At 40.3% G+C, this 18,570-nt stretch overlaps 1 protein-coding gene across 4 annotated transcripts in view; it reads right to left on the bottom strand.

The window, feature by feature from the left end:
- adgrv1 (adhesion G protein-coupled receptor V1) overlaps nucleotides 1-18,570 on the bottom strand; it is a 220,791-nt gene that overhangs the window by 151,662 nt on the left and 50,559 nt on the right. For all 4 annotated transcript variants that reach the window (XM_057831097.1, XM_057831094.1, XM_057831095.1 and 1 more), the window contains 8 exons: nucleotides 17,076-17,299; nucleotides 15,499-16,233; nucleotides 12,001-12,374; nucleotides 5,063-5,242; nucleotides 3,208-3,388; nucleotides 1,824-2,017; nucleotides 1,610-1,739; nucleotides 1,288-1,368 (listed from right to left, as the gene is read on the bottom strand). In XM_057831097.1, the coding sequence (XP_057687080.1) occupies nucleotides 1,288-1,368; nucleotides 1,610-1,739; nucleotides 1,824-2,017; nucleotides 3,208-3,388; nucleotides 5,063-5,242; nucleotides 12,001-12,374; nucleotides 15,499-16,233; nucleotides 17,076-17,299 (2,099 nt within the window). The remainder of the gene's footprint in view (nucleotides 1-1,287; nucleotides 1,369-1,609; nucleotides 1,740-1,823; nucleotides 2,018-3,207; nucleotides 3,389-5,062; nucleotides 5,243-12,000; nucleotides 12,375-15,498; nucleotides 16,234-17,075; nucleotides 17,300-18,570) is intronic.

The raw sequence follows: 18,570 nt of genomic DNA, 5'->3' as shown, positions 1-18,570 counted from the left end.
TTCCCCTACACTGAACTCAATGGCGCTGACGAGTTCAGTTGGGGGTTGGGCGGTGGGTCACTCCAGCAAGTGAAAGACAAATGTTTATTATTGAGTGTCCTTTTATCCTGGTAGCTTCACTTTTCTTTTGTTTTTGTCTCCTCAGACAAAACTTTTTGTCTCTTTTTTTGCTCTGCCATCTGTGCAGAATTTGTGCGAAAGCGTTCGCATCAACTTCCTCATAACGAATAGGGAAAGGGGGAAGTGATGCATGCCGTAAAGCAGTCAGCACATTTGTAGTTTTGTTTTTGTGGCAGGGTTCCTGCCACCCTCCTCAAAGTGAATTAGTGCCATTGAAAGAGATACAGACCCTCTCAAGATATAAAAGAGGTGTCATTCAACTAGTTGTCAGTCGACATATCATAACTAATGTTATAAAAAGATTTTATAAAGGGTGAAAAGTTACCTAGTGTAGCTTTAAGTTGTTTAACCCTTTGTAGGGCACTCATTTAACTCATTAACTTGGATGATCTAAGCCATCCTCCCAGTCAAAATGGAATGGCCGTCCACTACCATCAATGGCAGCCAATGAGTTCATCTATAATTTAAAAATTTTGTTGAAATATTAGTTAAATACTATATTAAATAAAAAATAGGATTTCTAATAATGATAATAGTAAAAAGTATATTGCCCTATAATTGAGTCCTGGTGTTCGCGTGTGCAGACATAACATTTTGAGGCATATAGACCACACTTCAGGGGCGAAACTTGGGGGGGGGGGGGGGGGGGGTGTATAGTGGGCGTGGTTGGGCGAGGGGAGGGTAAAACAGAAAGGTAAGATGATGCGTGGAGCTGTAATTTTGTGTTGAAGTGTTAAAATATCTCTGCCAGCCACTAGGCAGGTTGTCTGATGGGGCCCGCAAAAAAATTCCACTTACACCCCACACACACACCGGACGATCATTTTGAGGGGCCTGCAAAAGTGTGGAGGGGCCTGTGAATAACTGTCCACTAGCAACCCCCCCCCCCCCCCCCCCTCGGTTCACTCAGGGGGGGTCCTGTTTATGCCCATCGCACCCAGGCCCTGTTCACATTTGTTCCACCACTACCACACTTATCTATCATAGGTCAATATTGTGGCCTACATGACCCAAAGTGATGTCCACATATGCATTGATACGCCAGGTCTTATGGGGTTACGTTTTTTAAATAACCCAAACTAGTCACTTGCCCTATAAATGGTTAAATGCTATCCAAACTAAATTGACCGTAAAACAGGTACTTCATAAAAATACCCGGACACTTACCACGATGTAGAAAGGATGATGGCAGGAAATCAAAGTCACTCTCCCCACTACCACTTTCCTCAACATGCAGAAACTGATCCACTGGTGGATCACAAACCGGGATCACAAGCGAGGATGAAAGGGGATTCACACCAGGGTATCAGATCAGGAGAGTCAATATCAAAAACACAAGGAAGGTTGCAAAGATAGGAACGTGGAAGCAAGGGATTCTAAAAGTACAATTCGAAATATCTGCTGCTAATCTTGCAAAGTCTTGCAGAAACCCAATAGCAGAAAGGTCAAACCAACACCAAATTAAGTAGAATATTTATTGTTTTCTCACCTCCTCCATCAGTATTGAATAGCTCCACTCTAAAATCCTTATCCAGCTCTGGAACAGGATTGTCAATGATCCTGACAGAAATGAACTTCAACCTTTCTCCTGGGAGAAAGTCCAGCATACCCTCCGAGTCCTGACCATAAAATACACAACCATTTTTTTGCACTCTATCAGATGGAATTTTGTTTCAATGTGATATTCAAGTGAATAAGCTAACCTCATAGTCTTCAGGGCTGGACGCTGTGAAGGGGGTGGTCCTATATCCCACCATGACCCTTCCTAAAAGGCCTTGTGCCCTGGCCACTGGCAGACGGACCTCCCCGTCTTCCTCTTTGACGGTGATGTGCGCAGGTTCTAACGCAGGTGGGATTAATCCTTCGCCTGGAAGATGATCTTGGAACTGCAGTAAGCCTACAAAATAACACTTTGATTGTACTCTGAGTATCAGAACTGAGAACATTACTGTTTTTAATAGGGATGTAACAATATATCAAAAAGGTGATATTCTTCGTAGCCCAAAAGAGTATCGATGTGCTCCCACTAAGAATCAATATATCGTTCACTGATTTAAAATAAATAAATAAATGAATTAAATAAAATAAAATAAGGAACCAATATGTTGCTACCAAAATCTTCCATTAGAATACAGAAGTGTATACGTTCGCTCACTAGCTGACGCTAAACAACCAGTTCATTTTGACTGAACTAGACGTCTAGCGCCGTCAATGGCATTGAAACCCGAGCATTCACAACCTTGTCTTGTGGGCATTTACAGGTCACTTCCTGTTCCATTTCACAGGTTAATTCCTGTTGATTTAGAGTCATTTCCTTTTCAGTAACCCAAAATCAACAGGAACTGAACTAGATTTGCCGCAAAATAAACAGGAAGTGACCGAAAATTTGCTGCCACCCTCCCACTTCACATGGATTGGACGTCTAGTAGTGATAACCTAATTTCACTTCACAGCAGAAGGGTGAAAATACCTTGTTTGTTTGTTTGTTAGTTGGTTATCATTTGGATATCGTTATTGGCGATTAGCAACTATGGCTGCCATTGACGGCCTAGATGCCCAATACATTTAGACTGGGAGGGGCGAATGAACATTCGTTCATTCAAAACCAGAGCAGCCAGTCTTTCCGATTTTTCCGGGCATTTACAGGTCACTTTCTGTTCCTTTTAGGGCATTTACATGCCACTTCCTTTTAAGTAACCCAAAATCAACAGGAAGTGATCCATAAATGCCCAAAATTAAATCATTGCCTGGCATTGGTTGCCACTGTTGGCCATAGACGTCCAATTCATTTGAAGCGGGAGAGATGGCAGCGAATGAACTAATGTTCATTTGCTGCCACCCTCCCCGTTCAAATGGATTGATGTCTACTAGTGATAGTTATTCCAATTCACAGCAGAAGGATGAAAATAGATTGCTTTTCTGTTTATTAGTTGTTTTGTAAAACATCCGAGAATGATTTCCTGACCCGTGTATCGATAATTGTTGTATCGCCATATCGTGAGATCATCGTCATCGCGAGCCTTGTATCGCAAATAATATCGTATCGTGAGCTACCCAGTTAGTTTTAAATATGTAAACGGTGAATACCATAAGGGTGGTCACTCGCTGTAATCGTCACCACGTTGACAGAATTACTGGGGTCGATGCTAGCGCCGCTAACAGGAGTTGAGCCTAGCTTCCCATCACTTGATCTTGCCGATATCAGCGTGACTTGAAAGGTCTCTGCCAGTTCAGGGAGGTTGTCGTCCAACACGAAAAGGTTGAGGACCTAAAACAAATGTGCATCACATACACTGCTGGCCAAAAGTACTGGCACCCCTGCAATTCTGTCAGATAATTCTCAGTTTCTCCCAGAAAATGATTGCAATTACAAATGCTTTGGTAGTAATATCTTCATTTATTTTGCTTGCAATGAAAAAACACAAAAGAGAATGAAAAAATATCATTATCATTTTACACAAAACTCCAAAAATGGGCCAGACAAAAGTATTGGCACCCTCAGCCTAATACTTGGTAGCACAACCTTTAGACAATATAACTGCAAACAACCGCTTCCGGTATCCATCAATGAGTTTTTTACAATGTTCTACTGGAATTTTAGACCATTCTTCTTTTGCCAATGCTCCAGGTCTCTGAGATTTCAAGGGTGCCTTATCCAAACTGCCATTTTCAGGTCTCTCTACAAGTGTTCTATGGGATTCAGGTCTGGACTCATTGCTGGCCACTTTAGAAGTCTCTAGTGCTTTCTCTCAAACCATTTTCTAGTGCTTTTTGAAGTGTGTTTTGGGTCATTGTCCTGCTGGAAGACCCATGACCTCTACGGGAGACCCAGCTTTCTCACACTGGGGCCTACATAATGCTGCAAAATTTGTTGGTAGTCTTCAGACTTCATAATGCCATGCACACGGTCAAGCAGTCCAGTGCCAGAGGAAGCAAAGCAACCCCAAAACATCAGGGAATCTCCACCATGTTTGACCATGGGGACTGTGTTCTTTTCTTTGAAGGCCTCGTTTTTTTCCCTGTAAACTCTATGTTGATGCCTTTTCCCATAAAGCTCCACTTTTGTCTCATCTGACCAGAAAACATTTTTCCAAAACGTTTTTGGCTGTTTAGGTAAGTTTTGGCAAACTCCAGCCTGGCTTATTTATGTCTTTGGGTCAGAAGTGGGGTCTTCCTGGGTATCCTGTAATAGAGTCCCTTTTCATTCGGACGCCGACGGATAGTACGGGTTGACACTGTTGTACCCTCGGACTGCAGGACAGCTTGAACTTGTTTGGATGTTAGTCGAGGTTCTTTATCCACCATCCGCACAATCTTTCGTTAAAATCTTTTGTCAATTTTTCTTTTCCGTCCACATCTAGAGAGGTTAGCCACAGTGCCATGGGCTTTGCACTTATTGAGGACACTGCGCACGGTAGACACAGGAAGATTCTTTGGATATGGACTCGTAGCCCTGAGATTGGCAATGCTTCCTCACAATTTTGCTTCTCAAGTCCTCAGAGAGTTCTTTGGTTTTTTTTCTTTTCTCCATGCTCAATGTGGTACACACAAGGACACAGGACAGAGGTTGAGTCAACTTTAATCCATTTTAACTGGATGCTAGTGTGATTTAGTTATTGCCAACACCTGTTTTGTGCCACAGGTAAGTAACAGGTGCTGTTAATTACACAAATTAGAGAGGCATCACAGGATTTTTCAAAGGGTGCCAAATTGCCAATACTTTTGTCCGGCTTTTTGTGTAAAATGATTTTTTTTTTTTTTCATTCTCTTTTGTGTTTTTCCATTGCAAGCAAAATAAATGAAGATCTTACTACTAAAGCATTTGTAATTGCAACCATTTTCTGGGAGAAATTCAGCATTATCTGACAGAATTGCAGGGGTGCCAATAATTTTGGCCAGCAGCATAACTCCTTAACTGAAATGGTAAGCCATTGTCACATACCTCAGAGCGTTGCCCATTCATGAAAAGCACAGCTCCGGTTGCATTAACAAAATCGCCAAATGCGGGCGTCTCGCTATCCTCGCCATTCATTTGGGTGACAGAATAATTGACATAAACTCTGTCCAGAGATCCCTGCATCCGCTCAATCACACAGGAAATAGTTGAACCCTCCTCAGTGGTCTGTGACAACAACAAAAAAGAATGGAAATACAATGGGGTCATTCCAGAATTGAGGGGTATTTAGAACTTATCGACTGCCATCCTTCTCTAATTAAAAGAACTTGGTAACAATGGCAGACATCGAATCTATAGCTATCAAAGGCAGCCAAGCTAACACCCCACCTTTCAAATTTTAAATAATCCACATGCTACATAGTAAAATAAGCAGTTTCGGGGTGAATTGCCTTTCCTAAGACCAAATAAAAGAATAATAATTTAAAAAATACCAAATATGTCTGGAGCATTCCCTAAAATGCCATTGTTCTCCTGTCTCACCCCCTCCAACTGGCCAAATTCACTCTCAAACTAGAAACTGCAATTTCGGGAGAAATTACACACCTTGGTCTTTCCTCTGTGGAGATACAGATCTTAGCCCCACTCAGGTCTATCAATAGAATGGATCATAATACCAGTCATTGGCACAAAACAAAAAGCCATTAGAAATGAACTGGAGAATTGGACGTCCATGGACGTCAATGGCGGCACCCTTCATAATTGTTAATGCAATCGGAGACATTTGGGGGACACGTCCTATTGATATCTAGTCATTTTCTGTTGATTTGTGGAAAATAAAAAAATTCCCATTGAAAATGAATGGGAAAAATTTTGGACGTCCATGGACGTCAATGGTATCAACTTACATAAGCGTCAATGGAATCCAAGTACATTGGCATCAATAGAATGAACAAACAATGAAGAAATGCCATTGGAAATTAATGGGAAGTTTGGACGTCCATGGACGTCAATGGCATCACCCTCCATAAGCGGCAATGCAATCGGGGACATTTGGGGGAAACGTCCTATTGATATCTAGTCATTTTCTGTTGATTTGGGGAAAAAAAAAAAATTCCCATTGAAAATGAATGGGAAAAATTTTGGACGTCCATGGACGTCAATGGTATCAACTTACATAAGCGTCAATGGAATCCAAGTACATTGGCATCAATAGAATGAACAAACATGAAGAAATGCCATTGGAAATGAATGGGAAGTTTGGACGTCCCTGGACGTCAATGGCATCACCCTCCATAAGCAGCAATGCAATCGGGCACATTTGGGGGAAACGTCCTATTGATATCTAGTCATTTTCTGTTGATTTGGGGAAAAAAAAAAAATTCCCATTGAAAATGAATGGGAAAAATTTTGGACGTCCATGGACGTCAATGGTATCAACTTACATAAGCGTCAATGGAATCCAAGTACATTGGCATCAATAGAATGAACAAACATGAAGAAATGCCATTGGGATTTAATGGGAAGTTTGGACGTCCCTGGATGTCAATGGCATCACCCTCCATAAGCAGCAATGCAATTGGGGACTTTGGGGGACACGTCCTATTGATATCTAGTCATTTTCTGTTGATTTGGGGTAATTTTGTTTTTTCCCCATTGAAAATGAATGGGAAAAATTTTGGACGTCCATGGCAGTCAATGGCATCGACATCCATATAATCAATTGAATCCAAGTACATTGGCATCAGTAGATTTGACATGCATGGCCGTCAATGGCATCAATGCAATGTAAATTCCATTGGAAATCCCATTGGAAGTGAATGGGACTTTTCCCATTCGAAATGAATGGGATAGTTTTTGGCAAATTTCCGAGGAAGCGTAATTTTTTTCCAAATTCTGTATACAACTTTTATGCCCCTCACCGTCCCGGAATTTTTGATGCCCAAATTATGTGATTTGGTCAAAAATTGTAGGACTAGATACATTTTGAAACTTTTTTTTTTTTCACGGAAAATTGCCGTTTACGGACGAATGGAAAAATTTTCGGGGCCATTTGTAAAGTTTCCTGTGTCACGCGAAAATTCCGGTCGTGCCGATACTTGAACGGTGCCGATCGGTCTAACGGTTCGGGCTGTGAAGCGCGCGTTTTTTTTCCATTCAAAATGAATAGGAAAGTTTTTGGCAAATTTCCGGGGAACCGTAAATTTTTGCCAAATTCTGTATACAACTTTTATGCCCCTCACCGTCCCGGAATTTTTGATGCCCAAATTATGTGATTTGGTCAAAAATTGTAGGACTAGATACATTTTGAAACTTTTTTTATTTTTCGGAAAATTGCCGTTTACGGGCGAACGGAAAATTTTTCGTGGCGGTTTGAAAAATTCCCATCGTCACGCGAAAATTCCGGTCGTGCCGATACTTGAACTGTGCCGATCGGTGCTACGGTTTGGGCTGTGCGTTGGCTCAAAAAAACGCGGAGAATAAGATGAATAAATAATAAGTACAATAAAGTTGCACAATAACAATACCTTGTTCTTTCTTTCAGAAAGACCAAGGTAATAAAACAAATGCAATTAGACATATTTTAGGGGTAGTATTGGTTCACTGATGTCTCTTGTAACTGTGTGAACATTTGCTGAAAAAAAAAAAAAAAAAAAAAAAACATTATATTTCAAATATGAATTAATATTAATTTCTAGGGTTGCCAACAGTCCCTTGAAAAACAGAAACGTCCCCTATTCAGAAACAAAAGTAAGCTTTGTCCCGTATTGTGATTTCAAGGGACGCGCTTTGTCCCGTATTGTCATGAAACTGGAAAAAAGTGTCTTATTTGTAGAACGAACGAAATACCTGTATGGTGCTTTACAAGAATATGAAGGGAAACATTCCCTCGCCTCTCTTACTTTTTGATCAATAAGCTCACGAAAGAATGACAACACGAAATCCCACTCATCTAATTGGCTGAGGTACTGTCCCTTGCCATGATGATGAAGGAAGACAACAAGAGTGTGGGAGATAACAGGTTTGAGTGAAGCTTGAGTTAAAAGCATGTTCATAATGATGATCATTTGTTTTCTTGTTCTTCTCTGTGTACTTTACTTTCACTAATAGCATACCACAACGAATGCCATTTTTAGACCGCAAGGCTGCGTGACGTCACCATCGTAAACCTGAAGGGGGCCAACATATAAGCGCGCTCGCATACAACCAATGCTATTACTGCGTGTTTTCTGCCGGTAAACTTTCAAAAAAGAACATGCCGATTAAACACTGCTGCTATGGAACTTGTAGAAACGACTCTAGACATTACGACCGTCAACATACGAAGGATGTTTTCTTCATATGTTTCCCGAAGCCAAAAACACAGAGGGAAAAAGTGTGAACAATGGATTAACTTGTGCAGACGTCCAAAAGACCAGTTTAACGCCAGCAAGTGAAACCATTCACCTTCATACGCGGTAAACATTTTGTTGGGGGCCATGGTCCTACAGAGCGACAATCCTGGCTCGAAGCGGTAAGCCATTTTGATATTTTTACTTATTTTTCAGCGTGGCGTTTTGCCGTGCTGCTTCTGACAATGAATGACCTGAAAATAATTAAAAATTTATTGATATATCACAGCAGTCATGTAGGCCTATCTTTTTTCTAAAATACCGGATGTTTAAATAAATTAGCCATGTTTGGCCTTGTTCTTTTTGTACAGTAAGATTGTTCATGTCTACAGGTAGGCTCACAGACTACAGGTAGGATTTAACATCTTTACCTTTTCTGTTGTAAAGAAACAACATTAGTAAGGTGGAAGTGTAAATAAATTAATATAATTAAGATTTGTTATTAATTAAAAAAAAATAAAGGTGCTCGTTAGCTGTTACTGAGTAGCATTTGCGATCGCTTCACAAAAACGGCAATATAAATGACCCCCAAAGAACGGTCAGAGATGTAGGACAAACAGAGGATATAATTTATAAGAAAGACAGGGCATATGGTTAAAGGATAGCTTGTTGAAACAGGAGAATGTCATTGTCAGTGGTGTAAGGCAATGCATACCAGAAAAAGGTGTCGATAAAAAAGCTACCTCTGGATCAGGTCGGCTCTTTTTCCAGATTTTTTCAGCCCTCGACACTCAAACCTCTCTTTAACTGAACATTTGTATGTTCTTCCACATCTTTATCAGTGAATTTGGCACCAGGAACATCATTTTCAGACAGAATTGGTCGATTTAGCTCAGAAAGCATCTCGCTCCTACACTACTGACATCCATCTAGCATGAGGGACAAACGCGAGCTTGACCCCCCTAGCAGCAGTAGCTAATGTCATGAATATTAATGAGCAAAAGTGACGTGTTGCGTGCTGTACTCTATTGTATTCTATTTTTGTGTTCTGTTAATGTCATTCTATTTCCACATTCTTATTTGGAGTGATCATTTGCAAAAATGTTATTGCTGAGGCACCTAAGTTGTTGAAATAAAAAAGTTTACATCAGAGTTTATGTTTGCACTACTTAAAAAAGTATTTTAAAAAACATATAATGTTCCTCAATTCTGGTACGAACCAACTGCTTGAAATTTCTGACATTCCTAACCTAATTCCAGCACGTAAACAATGTGATTTAGAGCATACCTCCTGTTTCTGATGGAATGTCATCCCTCAACCACCTGTTGTGCTAAAAACATGAGCAACAATACGTTGGTCTCCAGTTCCATTGTTGGGATCCAGAACTACTTCTACAGGAATGCCCCTAAGCGGTATCCACCATCTGTCACACCACCTGAGACCAATCGAGCTAAAAAGGGAGAGCGTGGGCTTTTCGCAATCAGGCATGAAGACCAATGAAATATGCAAGAAGACGAGCGCTTACAAAAAAAAAAAAAAGTGGGGTTCTGTTACATGTGTGTTTGGTTGCCCTGTACATAGAAACAGCTGAATGATGACAGTGGCATGCCTTTGCAATTGTAAGATATTTATATGTACAGTATAACTTCTTTTTTTCTTGTGGGCAGGTGGGCTTTCATTTTAGGTGCGGTTGTGCTTGTGTCACTGAATCAGTTTCCCTCAGCCCCTCGTGTCAAGTCCAAGTGTTCCTTGCTTTTCCCATTATAGTTACTTTTTGACTTTCTGTGCCCTCCTCCCCTTAATTCCATATTAATTGGGTTGCAATTTGTTTTATTTATATATCTATTTTTTAGACAAACAAGATTTGCTCTAAAACTAAAGTTTTTGACAACACAGTAACTGTGGCATAATACCACTGCAAAACACTGAAACTAGGGAAACACATTAACAACCTTGCTACTGTTGTTGAACTGTTTTTACATTGACCACACAGTAATTTTGCCATACTACCACTTACGTCACTGAAACTAAGGAAACAACCATCCTAAACATTTGAACTAGCTCCTAACTTTCAAGGTCGTTATTGAGCTATAAAGTTTCAAACTCTATTAAAGCAACACTTAAAAACTTAATAACGCCAGTGGACAAAAGCGGTTGTGTTCAGCCTAACGGAAGACCGCATTTACCATGACTACCTGCGCAAGTGTCGTAAAGTCCTGATCTTCCAGTCGCCTCCAGTCAGACTGAACTACATTTGTGTTTCCAGTGGCTTTGTGAAGGATGAATAGCAATGAGGTCATGAATCTAACTGTGTTTTATCAATATCATTTGACAATGTAACAAATGGGGAAAGGGGGAAGTGACGAATGCTGTAAAGCGGGTATTTGTAATTTTTTTGTGTCGCAGGGTTCCTACCACCCTCCTCAAAGTTGCTTAGTGCCAGTGAAAGAGACACAGACCCAGGAGCGGATCTAGAAAAATTATTTATGGAGTGGCAAGAGGGTGGCAGGAACTATTCGAGGGTGGCAATATTTCATGGTGGTATAATTCATCATCGATTCTTTGGAAAATGATATGATATTCTTCAACGATTCAATACTAGGGCCTTTGATTGATTTCTACAAAATTACAAAGCCATTAAAACAATCATTTCCAATTTACCTAAACCAATAAAAAAAATTGTCAATTTTGATGTGTATGAAAATTTAGTTGAGGAAACATTTTTTTAATGATTTTTTTTTTTTTAACACAAAACCATCATTTTTGCATTTTGATTGAATTACGTTCAAATGTGCTTAACAAATCGATATATTGATCCACATCAATTGTTATAATCCTAGCGTCAACATATGCGAGATGTGTACACATATCGAATCAGAGTTTGCTAAGAAATCATATGTTGAGACTACAATAAGGCCCAAATGATATTTAGAACTGATATAGAGCAACTTTCATACAATCTTTCTTATATAATTATTATTAGTATCCTTACTGACAGCACCGTAATTGATGACAGTAATGTCAGATTGACAGCTTTTTATTTTTTTCATCGGTGCCGACCAGGGGGGCATGGGGTGGCAAGAGATAGGCTTTCCACCCCATACCCCCCTGGTGGATCCGCCCCTTAGGGCCGTGGCAGACGTGTCATTCAACCACTTGTAAGTCGTTTAATCACCAAAGATAAAAAAAAAACTATGTTTAATGTAGGTTGAAAAATTAAAGTGTTGCTTTAAGATTCATGCCACTTTAATTTATTATGGCTTAAAATTTTATAGCTAAGTTGTATGGTATGCTCAAAAAAACCAGGAACCATACAGTACATCACTAAAATATTACTACTCTCTCTTACATAATGTTTTTTTTTTTTTTTAGTTCTGTGAATGTATTTGTGTTTACTGTGAACTGCTGTAACTTTTATACTGTTATTTGATGAATTATGTCATTGGCTGCCAATGAAGGTGATAAGCACCCAATCCATTTGAAGTGGGAGGGTTTATTCGCTGTTCATTCACTGCCGACCCTCCCACTTCAAATGGACTGGACGTCCACTAGCATAAACTCATTTAAATTCACAGCAGAAGGATGAAAAGAACCACATGATTGGATATCAATCACCGTTATTGGTGTCTTAATGATACACCCAGTGCACTTACATCAGGTATGCAACCACCGGTGAACCCAAAAAGTCCGTTGGCATTATCACTCTTCATGACTCGTATGATGGCTGTAGGCCTAGGGACGGCCAAGCGGGCGCCGCCATGAGCCGCCACCAATTGCAGGTAGAACACCTCCTCCCCCTCTTCTTCGTCATCATCCTTGACTTCCACTACAAACGACTTTTGGCTCTCCTGCTGCTTGTAGCGGAGATAACCCGAGATGATGCGCAGGTCCATTTTGGGAGGCTGGCTGTGAAGCTCATGTATGTGGCTCTGATCAAGCGCTGTACGGTACAGACGGACATCTTGAAGAAGGCCTGTGTAAAGTTGTTGACCTGACGGATCAGACCCGATGAATATAGAAGAAGGACCTTAGGGGGACAGACAGAAAAAAAATGGGCAATAATTTCATATTTTTAGAAGCTGCTTGTTGTTTTTCTAGCCTAGCAATATGATATAACCTTTTCTTGACCTTCCAACAATTGCAGGAAATCCGCAAGAGTGGACAAATACAAAAACTCTAATGCAAAACAATTCAACTGCAGGTTGACAAATCGCTTAAAGACAAAGACGGCTGACACAACCGATGATTGTGGTTGTATTGATTATGATTGAAGTTAACTAAAGAGCCATTCGGGGGAATTTCGCCCTCCTGAGAGCCTTCAGTAAATGCGGGCTCCCACTATTGTCTCCGGTAATTAGGGGAAGAAAGAATAAAAGAAGATGCTGACTGATTCCTTTGAGCGGTAACAATATCCAACTGGGCCCACTCAAGCGTTGGAGACGCTCAATAGTTATGAACAAAGAGGGCCGGTTGTTGTGTGCGTTATGTGTGGGCGTGCATTTATAAGTGAGGGCAGACTTGTTGGTATTTCCTGTACACCCACATCAAACAGAATAGCATTCTCACTGAATTCAAAGATTACACAATCGCTGCAACTAAAGGAGCCGTTTTGCTTCCTGACACTGACCATGGTGCTGAAAGCAAAGTTTGGATATACAAAGTTCAATATAAGCTCTATTCACTGCGATGTCACTCAACTCTCGGATTGCTTTCGGGGTACCGATAGGAGTGTGTCTTCGAGGGTGCCCATATTTTGATTTCCATAAAAGAGGACACTTGGCCCGAGCTTGAGATACTTGAATTTTACTGTAAGTTTACACAAAGGTGCCTTTATCACTTTAATATATTTAAAATGTGCCTCCTCTGTCTGGATAGAAAAATTCAGTTTTATTTAAAAAATAAATAAATAAATAAAAATATTGCTTTATAGTATGTAACCAAAGAAACAATTCAAATTTTCAGAGGTTATTCAACAGTTAATCAAACAATAAAAATGCAAAAAAAAAGAATTAAATAATGATTAAAAAAAAAAAAATCATATAATGCAGACCCATAGAAATACTATCACGACGATTGTTGTTGACAAATTGTTATTCCCGCTCAATTGTTATTGTCATTTAATGTTCTTTATTTCATGCAAACAATAACTGAAATAAACTGACAAACTATTCAACCAGCACGTTTCCAAACGCAGCAGTTCAAAACTACATTTCCCATAATGCTTAGCACGGCTTAGCTCACTGATTGCTACCCTATTAGCGAGCACAGGTAGCCGAGGCAAAATCAAACATTGCTATAAAAGTTTACAATCATCGGCAGCGTGACAAAGGGACACCAAACGGAATTTTACAGATCCCGCCAGTACAAAGCTCCAAAAGAAGTCAAAAGTTGCCAAGTTTAGCAAGTGTACCTGTAGCTTGTGAGCTCCTGTCGTAACGAAAGTTTGTTTGTCAATGAGAATTGACAGTTAATGCCATGATAAAGCCAGTCTGTGACTGCGCAGGCATGAGCAAATTTGTATCCAAAGTAGAATAGAGGCATTTTTAGACTTAATTACTCTTTTGGGTACATGAGCATTTGATTATACATCGATGATTATGATCGTACAAAACTCTTAACAACTGCGCAGGCTCTCTGTCAACTTGTCACAGGCAGCACGGTACCGTATTATTCTGTGCAATGTGTCAGTCAATTACAACACACACTAATCGGTCCCGTGAAAAATAATGAAAACCGGACATTTTCATGAATTTATTAAACCCAGCCAGACAACACGGACAGGACGTGAAAAGTGGACATGTCCGGGCAAAAGAGGACATTTGGTCACCCTAGTATCTTCAGAATTTCTTTAAAGGTGATTGTGTGCACTGCTCCATAATCCAACAAAAATCATTTAAATTCAAAAGGTACAAGTTAACATTAATACTTTTTCCCGTTTGCCTTGATAATGCTGTTTTTAATGCTTTACGACACCTAATCTCTATAGCACTTACAGTATTCTGTTTTAAATGATGGCCTGTGCTAGACACAATGACAAATTACTTTATTTCTCATCATTTTGATGTGTTACCCCTTTATAGGGCACTCATTGTCATCGCTAGGAGGATCTCTTAATCAAATGGATCAGTGGCACTGAAAGTTTAAAATAATTTAATGTCTATTCTTGTCAGTGGTAGGCAATTAGTGAAATACTACTAATTTAGTGAATAACTAAATAATTAAATCAGAGATTGACAGCGTATTATTTATCCGATAATCATATAACATTAATAATGAATTTGCTCAAAAAAAAAATCCAAAGACCAAAAGTCCATTATTTAAACGACTACACTATTGTTAGAAACATACATATACATTGCAGATGTAGCCAACTCCGGTCCCTTAGGGCCCCTATCCAGCTTGTTTTCCATGGCTCCCTTCTCCAACACACCTGACTCAAATAATTAGGATCGTTATCAGGCTCCTGCAGAGCTTACTGATGAGCTGATCATTTGATTTAGGTGTTTTAAAGAAGAGAGACATGGAAAACAAGCTGGAGTTGGCTACCCCTGATGATATACAGTATACTGGAACTTTTACATCATCTCTCTGAAAATGCATAATCATGCTAAACAACACAAAATGACTGTGGTTGGGACAAAATGACAACATTTCTACATTACGTTATTAACCGCTGCCAATGGCAGTGAATGTGTTAATAACTCTGGTCAACAAAAAAATGGTTACATTGATACTAACACTTGTTCCTACGTAGTTTTGGGGTGCTGAATCCAAATCTGGCCTAAGAGGCTGTTTACATTGGTAATGTACTGAAAACACGCGATTAATGGATTGGATCCGATCTTGTAACCAAATCCGATACTGTCCGATACTCCAAAATAGCCATATAGTGCACTGATACCGGTACTAAGAATCTGATCGGGACATCACTAGTGAAAATATATGAAGAATATGTATAAACACTAATATCAGAATATAAAAAATGCTGATGGCATGAAAACTAAAACTTACAAGAAAAAAAACTGATGGCAGATTTGAAATCAGCGGCCAAAAATAGATGGAATCAGTTAACAAAACAACAATAAAGTACTGCAGCAGAAAACGCAAACAAAAAATGTTGGTTACTTTAATAAAATCCAAGCGCAACTTACCATCGGCAATGCCTTCTCCTTTGATGCTCTTCAGGCCCCCAGGAATGGGCTTTCCATCCAGAAAGAACTCAACAATCCCATCATCCACCGTAATAATCACATGTAGCCATGTATTATCTTCCACGAATTTGGTCGCAGTGGCCTGAGCCACTTGGGTATTATTTGCCCCTCTCACTGTGTAGTACAACTTCACTGTAACATGAGACTCATTGGTGTGGACTTTGACACCATAATACAAAGTGCCATTAGTCAATCCTTTGGAGACTATGAAACCATTAGTAGCTGCTTTTGGGACCAACCAAGCAGAGAGCGTACAGTTTTCTGGAATAGGAGGCGAATCTTTGGGTGAGATGATCCCGTACGCTGCGGGACGTCCGGAGAAAAACCACGTGTCTGTTGCAGAGTGGTGTCTTCTGGCACGAGGCCTGAGTTCTACCCCGTCTTGGAAGGATGCTAGAATTAGCAGGTCATCCATCAGAGGAAGACCACCTGGAAAATGTCCTGATACAATTTCCCAGGCAACCCGCACGTCGCCGAAAGTACCCTGCTGTCGGACAACGGTAAAAGATGTGACATCCGCCATATCATCCACTGACAGTACGTCCTCCGCTACTTCGTGGTCCAGATTGTCGTTGGCGATGGCAAAGACGCCATACGGGTCGTCATTGAGGGGAATGACCAGCAAGGCGCTCAGAGAAGTCTTAGCAAGTCGACCACCGTCCCCCGGGTAACCACCTATAAAACATTTTTGAAAAAAATACCATCTACTTAACAGAATTTTGCAATATATAGTGTGACAATACATATATATTAATATAAAAGGTGATATATTGTGATACTTTGTAGCCCAAAGGTTATCGATATGCTCCCACCAAAAACCAATATATCGTTTTAAAAAGGTGTCACCCTTTGAAGAAAAAAAAAAAGGAACCAATGGGTCGCTACCAAAATCTTCCATTAGAATAGTATCACCGTTCGCTCACTGGCTGCTATTGACAGTGATGACCCTCCAATTAATTCTGACTGGATTGGACATCTAGCACTGTCTATGGCACTGAAGCCAGAGCATTCACTGCCAGTCTTTAGTGGGCATTTACAGGTCACTTCCTGTTCATTTTAGGACATTTACAGGTTACTTCCTGTAGATTTTAAGTCACTTCCTACTCACTTCCTTTTCACTAACTCAAAATAAACAGGAAGTGACCCGTAAATGCCCCAAGACAAATTTGAAGTGACAGAAAATCCACCAGAAATGAAGTGAAATGGCCTAAAATGAACTAATTGCCTGACATTGGTTGCCACCGACAGCCATAGACGTCCAATCTGTTTGAAGTGGGAGGGGTGGCAGCGAATGAACATTCGTTCATTCGCTGCCACCCTCCCACCTCAAATGGATTGGACGTCTAATAGTGACAAACTCATTCCAATTCATAGATGGATGAAAATAGCATGTTTTTCTGTTAATTAGCTGTGTTGTAGAATATCCTAGAATGTTTTCCTGACCCATATATAGATAATTGTTGTAACGCCATTTTTTGAAATCGTGAGCCTTGAATCACAAATCGTGAAGTACTCACCAGATATATTTACCAGTCTGAGGACAAAACCCTCATTGAATTCTGGAAGCTTATCTGAGATGGCTTCCAACACGATTGCTTTGGAATCTTCTCCAGTAGTGAAAGTGATGGAGCCAGAGGTGTTGATAAATTCTTGACTTTGCAACAATGGAGTGATGGAATCATTGGCGTAAAGCTGCCAGAAGACTGTGACATTACCAAAATGACCTCGTGCTCGCAAGACACTGTGGAGAAAAATGCCAACAAATAAGTCAATATGTCAATGGCATTGAAAGAGGCGCATTCACAGCCAGTCCTCCCAGTTTGAATGAATTGTACGTCCACCGTTGTGTGTGGACGCCAGGTCTTAATAGGGTTACATTTCTTTTGTTTTGTTATTTTTTTATTTAGTGACTATTCCTCGGAAGTCTTAACTCTTTATATGGCAAGTGCCCGGTCATACCCTAGTCTTTCCTGTCCACCCATTTCTTGTCCTATCAGATAGCATGTGTACTGTATCCCTTCCACACAGGTTGTTCCCTTTGTAAATGAAGTTGTTACCACTTTGCAACGCTACTTATAGTGAAGCAGCATATACAGTGGTAATAAAAAGTATCTGAACCTTTTGGAATTTCTCACATTTCTGCATAAAATCACCATCAAATGTGATCTGATCTTTGTCAAAATCACACAGATGAAAAAAACTGTAGGACAGTATGCAAACAATGACAGAAAGTGGAACATTAATTAAATGGACCATCAGATTTAATAATTTTGTGCCCCCCCCCCCCCCCCCCCCCCCCCCCATGGCAGCAATAACTTCAACCAGACGTTCCAGTAGCTGCAGATCAGTCTGGCACATCGATCAGGATTGATCTTGGCCCATTCTTCTCTACAAAACTGCTGGAGTTCAGTCAGATTCCTGGGATCTCTGGCATGAATCACCGTCTTTAGGTCATTGCTCAGCATCTCAATGGGGTTCAAGTCTGGACTTTGACTTGGCCACTCCATTACGTATACTTTGTTCTTCTGAAACCATTCTGAAGTTGATCTACTTCTGTGTTTTGGATCACTGTCTTCTTGCAGCATCTATTCTCTTTTAGCTCAACTGTCTGAAAGACGGCCCATGGTTTTCCTGCAGAACATCCTGACAAACATTTGAATTCATTTTTCCATTAATGATTGCAAGTTGTCCAAGCCCTGAGGCAACAAACAGCCCCAAATCACGATGCTCCCTCCACCATGCTTCACGGTGGGGATGAGGTGTTGATGATGGTGAGCTGTTCCATTTTTCCTCCACACATGACGTTGTGTGTTACTCCATAACAATTCAACTTTGGTTTCATTAGTCCACAAAATATTTTGCCAAAAAATCTGTGGAGTGTCCAAGTGCCTTTTTGTGAACATTAAACGAGCAACAATGTTTTTTTTAGACAGTAGTGGCTTCCTCCGTGGAGTCCTCCCATGAACATCATTCTTCGCAACAGTTTTACATATATTTGATGTGTGCACAGAG

Source organism: Corythoichthys intestinalis, chromosome 3, assembly GCF_030265065.1.
Source record: "Corythoichthys intestinalis isolate RoL2023-P3 chromosome 3, ASM3026506v1, whole genome shotgun sequence".
In the NCBI taxonomy this organism is placed as follows: Eukaryota; Metazoa; Chordata; class Actinopteri; order Syngnathiformes; family Syngnathidae; genus Corythoichthys; species Corythoichthys intestinalis.
The sequence above is the reverse complement of the archived record's forward strand: the minus strand, read 5'-3'. Positions and strand labels throughout refer to the sequence as shown.